This window comes from Nelusetta ayraudi, unplaced genomic scaffold, assembly GCF_046127955.1.
Source record: "Nelusetta ayraudi isolate G7.1 ecotype Tasmania unplaced genomic scaffold, CSIRO-AGI_Nayr_v1 ptg000019l, whole genome shotgun sequence".
In the NCBI taxonomy this organism is placed as follows: Eukaryota; Metazoa; Chordata; class Actinopteri; order Tetraodontiformes; family Monacanthidae; genus Nelusetta; species Nelusetta ayraudi.
The window spans coordinates 9,253,778-9,260,718 of NW_027466069.1; the positions used below are offsets into that span (position 1 = coordinate 9,253,778).

General features: G+C 44.5%; 1 protein-coding gene across 1 annotated transcript; it reads left to right on the plus strand.

Annotated features, from left to right (window-relative positions):
* Window positions 1–215: 215 nt before the first annotated feature.
* Window positions 216–6,731, plus strand: qars1 (glutaminyl-tRNA synthetase 1). The gene is made up of 23 exons (XM_076027036.1): window positions 216–381; window positions 825–975; window positions 2,072–2,181; window positions 2,274–2,349; window positions 2,437–2,501; window positions 2,583–2,636; window positions 2,737–2,800; window positions 2,913–2,987; window positions 3,093–3,178; window positions 3,278–3,364; window positions 3,449–3,548; window positions 3,649–3,727; window positions 3,832–4,071; window positions 4,162–4,254; window positions 4,377–4,514; window positions 4,611–4,698; window positions 4,788–4,934; window positions 5,050–5,151; window positions 5,258–5,350; window positions 5,779–5,906; window positions 6,001–6,067; window positions 6,168–6,293; window positions 6,407–6,731. The coding sequence occupies exons 1-23, from the start codon at window positions 271–273 to the stop codon at window positions 6,455–6,457; spliced, it is 2,331 nt and encodes a 776-aa protein (XP_075883151.1). The 5' UTR covers window positions 216–270; the 3' UTR covers window positions 6,458–6,731.
* The last annotated feature ends 210 nt before the right edge of the window (window positions 6,732–6,941 follow it).

Consider the following 6,941-nt stretch of genomic DNA (forward strand, 5'->3'; position numbering starts at 1 on the left):
AGGATAGCAAAACTCGGCATAGCATCTACGGGTTCTACCAATAGGCTGTCTAGTCCTGCCTTTCTGCCATCAAAACATCTTCTGAAAGGCTCGCTCGCTTGAAACGGGCGTTAACCTCCGTTGGATTGGGCAGTACAGTACGTGCCCGCCAAGCCCTTATTGGTAGCTTCTCCCGTATCTCAACCCTTGTGGGACACACCGGAAGCGGGCTCTCTCTTCTGCATAAGGACGAGGCGACTGGCGGTGTGTTTCCTTGAACACGGCGAACAAATGGCAGATAATTTGGCCCTTTTCACCTCCATTGGGCTCAGCGAGCAGAAGGCGAAAGAGACGCTTAAAAATGAGGCGCTGAGTTCCTCATTGCGAGACGCCATCAAGCAGGTAGGAGCCGGAAAAGTGAAGCAACTTTTGTCACCGGAGGGACAGCTGTAGAAAAGCGAAGCTGTCATGTGCAGCTTTATATAGCTCACTTGCTGTGCTTCTTCTTCTTCTTCTTCTTCTTCTTCTTCTTCACTTTTCTTTCTTTCTTTTTTTTTTTTTTAAACTTTGCTCGTTGTCCGGGTATTGTTGCATATTTGGAAATATTCCCATCAGTTTTGTTCTGACTAATTGCCAGGCTGCTCCCCCCCCCCACTTTCGTTATTACGTTTCATGTTCATATTCCGAAGGTTGCTGATTGCAGCCCCTTTGATAGCGTGTTTGCCATGGCCGTCTTTTTATCTTCTTCCACCACTGTCGTTCAATTCTTAATTCCTGACACGCATTCCTCCCCCCTCCCATCACAAGTTAACAGGTAATTCTGGGTTTCCTCACGGTTTCACCAGGCGCTGAACGCCTGTGGGTCTGCGGGCGTGGCCAAACCGATGGGGACGCTACTGTACAGTATGACCTCACGCCTCAAAGACCCCAATCGCCTGGGATTCCTCACGGACAATATAGCTCACTCCAAAATCATCACAGAGCAACAGCTGGCAGGTACTATACTATACAGCATGTTTGGAACTTGTCACAGCACATCGCCAGGCTTACTTATATTTCAAGAACCTTTCAGTTATTGCGGGTAAATAAAACAAAGGTCTTAAAAAAAAATCCCTAAACTGGATGTTAATATTTAGTTTTTATGTTGTCAGATTACTCATCTTTCACCGCATTGCACCATTCTTGGACAGAATAGGACTTTCTAATCATTGTACAGGCACATTGACCCTGCTCCTCTCTGATGAAGAGAGAATCAGGGAGAGGTTGTCCTCCGAGCACCAGGTGGACAGCCTTACTACTTCGTCCGTGTAGTCTGACTCGTCTTTATTTGAGACGAGTGCAATGATGATTATGGTCGTCCTCGTACTTTATGATCGTGTGCGTGGGGATTTGTAGAAGTGACATTGGGTTGATGTGTATACTGTCGTGTGCCAAGGCTGAACCGTAGTCCCATCAAATAGCATCCGTCCATAGCTCCCTGCATGCACCGGGTGGTACAGTGCCTTGTGAAGGGCTATGGCCTTGGCATCCTCGGGTGATTGAGTTGCTCTCTATGTGAACTTTGATGTGGTTTCAGACCAGGCTCTTTAAGCAAGGATGTTGTGGACAGCTGTACATTTCACGATGGGGAAAAAAAACCCACCATTTCATCATAATCTTTCCTCATCTGAAAAAATTCCCACTCCCATTGCACTTTCCTTTAAAGTGACTGTCGCCCACATGACCCTGAAAGTCCAGAGTTAGTTGGACCAATCGAGGTCCACGTGGCAGGGTTGATGTGTACATATATTTTATCTGAGTATCTATTGCCTACTTACAGATCACACTAAATGACTGTTTTTATTCTTTAGTGGAGCTGTGGGATTTGTGTAAAGTGTAAATGGCCACTGTACAAAGGGAGGAAATGAGAAGAACATGTCAGTGCGTGGTAATAATGAAAACAAAAGAAAAAGCATACAAAAGAGGGCAAGCCAGATTACGCTGACAAAATGCATAGCGTCAGAAGATGAATTGCTGCAATGAACGTCTGGATAATCTTTATGATCCCGCCTGCTGTCGCAACTACCTGATTTGCCCTCTTCCTGCCCTGTAGCTGCTCTGGAGTTTGTGAAGAGTCATCCCGAAGACCCCCTCAACGTCAAGGCGTTTGAAGAAGCGTGTGGTGTCGGTGTGGTGGTTACACCGGAACAGGTTGAAGAAGCTGTAAGTCCACGTACACGCATGCCGTCACCATATACGCTTGACCATTTTTGTTGCTACGGCGGCGGCGTGTTCACCAATGATGAAATGTCCAGGTGGAGAAAGCCATCAAGAAGCACAAGGAGCAGCTGTTGAAGGAGAGGTACCACTTCAACATGGGACTGCTAATGGGTATTATATTGCACTGAGCAAATATTTTTCTAATCAGCAACGTTAGCGTGAACCGGAATGGCTCAACCACACTGTTGTCTGCTGTAGGAGAGGCGCGTGCTGCTGTTAAATGGGCCGATGGAAAAGTCATCAAAAATGAAGTAGACCTGCAGGTTTGTTGGAAGCACCGCGTTTGTCTGTGTTATATTCATTTACATCAAATACCTCAAATAACTTTTGCTGTGTTTTTAAAGGTCTTACACATGTTGGGACCCAAAACCGAGGCTGACCTAGAAAAGAAATCCAAGGTGACCATCACCAGAAATAAATGACAAATATTTTTTAATAAATTCAAGTCCCTGCACTTTTATTTTATTGATTTTAATCCGTGTCTTAATATTTTTATAGCCCGCAAAAGGTAAAGGTGATGAAAAGGTGGCAAAGGCCAAGAAGGAGGAGTCACCCATGAACGGTACGCAGCAAATTAAGTGGCTTGAAGGCAGACACCTGCCTATAGAGTTGTTTGTGATAAATAGATTTGCCGTTGTTTAAAATCATTTTTCATTTCCTCAATCGTTGTATAGGTCAGGAGATGATGGGTGATGGGAACCCGCTGATGGAGCAGCTCAGAGGAGAGGCACTGAAGTTTCACAAACCAGGTGAGAAGCAGCCAAAAGAACAAAATGTTGACTTTAGACTGCCTGTACACTTTGATTTTGAAAAAAAAACAAACAAAAAAAAAACTTATTTGTCAATGTTTCCAGGTGAGAACTACAAAACGGAAGGCTACGTGGTCACGCCAAAAACAATGGAGCTGCTGAAAAAGCACCTGGAGGAGACTGGTGGCCAGGTATAACCTCCACTGATGCCACAAATTGGGGAAAAAAAATTCTTGAGTATGGCAGTATTTATCACAGCTGAGTCCTCTCCTTTGGCTTATTCCTTTTAGATTCGCACCCGCTTCCCTCCAGAGCCCAATGGCATCCTTCACATTGGACACGCCAAAGCCATTAACTTCAATTTTGGTTACGCAAAGGTAGCTTCTCTCTCTCTCTCTCCATACAGTGACGGCTGATTACTAGTCTCTGGTGTTACTCAAATAGAAAATCTCTTCTTGCAGGCAAACAACGGAATATGTTTCTTAAGGTATGATGACACCAACCCGGAGAAAGAGGAGGAGAAATACTTCACTGCGATCAAAGACATGGTGGAGTGGCTCGGTGAGTTTGGCTGTGTTTATTAATTGATGTTTAATGACAATTCGTTATTTAAATGCTTTGAATTGATTTAGGTTATGGTTAACACTGCCGTGTCTCACAGGCTATACACCCTATGAGATCACGCATGCGTCAGACCACTTTCAAAAACTTTATGACCTCGCTGTGGATCTTATTCGCAGGTAAAGCGCATTAACTGAGCATGCATATGTGTTTATAAGATTGCATAAAGTCTTTAGTGTTTATATGGCTGTACAAAGGCTTTTTTTTCTGTATTTTCCTGCAGGGGTCATGCTTATGTATGTCACCAGAAAGGGGAGGAACTGAAGGGCCACAACGTTGCCCACTCACCCTGGAGAGATCGGCCCGTCGAGGAGTCACTCGTCTTGTTTGAGAGGATGAAGAATGGCCTGTTTTCTGAAGGAGAAGTCACACTCAGGATGAAGATGGTCATGGAGGACGGGAAGCTGGACCCTGTAGCATATAGAATCAAATACACAGCACACCATCGGTCGGGAGATAAATGGTAAAGGATTTTTTTTTTTTTTTTAACTTCTACTTCACGTGTTGTTGTGTTTTTCCAGTGTGTCACTTGTTTCTCTCTCATGCCTTGCAGGTGCATCTACCCCACCTATGACTACACCCACTGTCTGTGTGATTCTATTGAGAATATCACACACTCCCTCTGCACCAAGGAGTTCCAGGCCAGGCATGTGTGATTTTTTTTTTCCTAGCAAGATCGTAGTTTAACTCTACGAGTTCAGCAAAAAAACATTCAGAAACTCATTACAGCGACTGCATCGTCACAACTACTTTTTGCTGTTCTGTCAGGCGTTCCTCGTATTTCTGGCTGTGCAACGCTCTGGATCTGTACTGCCCGGTCCAGTGGGAGTATGGCCGCCTGAACCTCACATACACAGTGGTGTCCAAGAGGAAAATCATCAAACTGGTGGAAACTGGTGCAGTAAGGTACAGCTTTTTAAAATGCCATTAGTTTTTAATATTTCTAGTTACCAATGTCAGTATAAAACAGACCTTCAATAATTAATATGATTCTCTCCTCAGAGACTGGGACGACCCTCGTCTCTTCACTCTGACCGCACTGAGGAGGAGGGGTTTCCCCCCCGAGGCAATTAATAACTTCTGTGCACGGGTATGCAGAACGGAGGCCTGTTGGTACTTGTACATGTTCCTACTTGATGGAAGAACTGCGGTGTAATAATGGGTCACATCTTCTCGCAGGTCGGAGTGACAGTTTCCCAGACCACAACAGAGCCCCACCTCCTGGAGTCCTGTGTGAGGGACGTGCTGAATGAGACGGCACCCAGAACCATGGCTGTGCTGGAACCGCTCAAAGTCACCATAACTAACCTTTCTGCAAGCGCTCAGGTTTGGACGTGGCCTTTATAATCCAAACACACCACACTGCTGCCTGAGGTCTTGTCATATCCTCTCTGTCTGATTCCGCACTCAGTCTTCCCGCCATTGTCCGCTTTTCCTCCAGTCAGAAGTAAAAGTGCCCGACTTCCCTGCCAACGAGGCCAAGGGAAGCCACATGGTTCCGTTTACAAGCACAATCTTCATTGAACAGAGTGACTTCAAAGAGGTGAGGGGCCGGATATGCAAACGATTAAGAACGAAAACAACTCTCACAGTGGCAGGTGTAACTCGTAAAGCTGAATTATGATACTGATGACGTGCTCCGTTTGCAGGTGATGGAGAAGGGCTTCAAGCGACTCACCCCAGAACAGCCTGTCGGCCTGAGGCATGCTGGATACGTCATCTCTGTGCAGAAGGTTATCAAGGTAGGTGTTGGAGATAATTCCTGACAGTATTCCCATAGGAGTGGTGGTGGTGATCACATAGGTCATAGGAGGTTTAGATTGTTCTTGACAATATTCCACAGGAGTGGTGGTTATCACATAGGTCATTGGAGGTTGACGTGCAAAGGCAATTATTAACTAATATGATAATTTAGTTGTATTACTCTGTAAATGGCAATTTTTGTATTGTTGGTAGAGCCTTCTGTTCCTTTCTTAAACTAGCTGATGAACTATGAAACTAAGAATCATGATACTGTCATAATACAAATTTAGAAGACTCCTTTCTGTATGATGGTTGTCTTTGGATGTGCGCATGTGGCGCTTTGTGAAGTGCCGTTGATTTCAGTCTCGCCAGCATGAAAGTGTCCACATCAATGCTTCTCCTTTTGCCAACCTCCTTCCCTCCTCAGGACACTCAGGGCAAAGTGGTGGAGCTAGAGGTGAACTGCAGGAGCTCAGAGACAGCAGACAAACCCAAAGCCTTTATCCACTGGGTGAGCAAGCCATTGGTCTGTGAAGTGCGTCTTTATGAGACTCTGTAAGTATTTTTCAGGATCTTATTACCAAAAATGCCTCGGACAGGAATTTCAGGTGATCAAAAATGTATGTTGATGTGGAATATATATGCCCAGATTCCTCCACAAACACCCTGAGGATCCCGCTGAAGTGCCAAATGGCTTCCTGAGTGACATCAATCCAGTGAGTTCTCGTCTACAAGACATTGGTGACGTTTCAGCGGGCTTGAAAGTGTTGTTGTTTTTTTGTTTTTTTTGTTAATTCATTCTTTTACTTCATTCAGGATTCCATGCACACCATCAGCAATGCCTACGTGGATACCTCAGTCAAGGGAGCAAAAACCTTAGACAAATTCCAGTTTGAAAGAGTTGGCTACTTCTCCGTTGACCCTGATAGCACTGAAGACAAGGTGCAGAATTACAAATATTTTGTTACTTTTTTCATATATTTAAGATATTATGTCGTAGTTAAGACACTTGGGAAATGAAATGTAATGCTGTACATTTTTTTTTTCTCCTTCAGATCGTCTTCAACAGAACGGTCACCCTCAAAGAAGACCCAGGAAAGATCTGATTGACTGAAACTGAAGCCAAAACTCCTGCTCCCCTTTAAGCCCATATTGACATTTCCAAATTGTTTTAGCGTCAATGTCATGTGTAACATCTGCAAAAGCTCCAGGTTGCTTTGGATAAAACTGACTCAAGACAGATGCTGCGATTGTTGCACATCCTTTTGAGGAATGTTGCCAATAACATTATTGCAATCGCACTTGATACATTTTTAGCTTGATCGGTCAAAGCCTGCGCTAGGAGTTACAGCTTTCCTTGGTTCAATGCAATCTTTTTTTTTTAAACAAAAAAAAAAAAAGAATTCCCTCCATGCGCGCATCGGCATCAAGCATTTGTTGTTGTTCAAGGAGGCAATCGTTCACTAGCAATGTCATTCACAACTTTCAGGAAAGACCCTTCAGCAGACTCCGCGCGGACATGATTTGTCACTTCAGAGCCCAGTCGTGTTGGTTCTTGGCAGGAGATAACCAATCACTGTATTTTTGTAC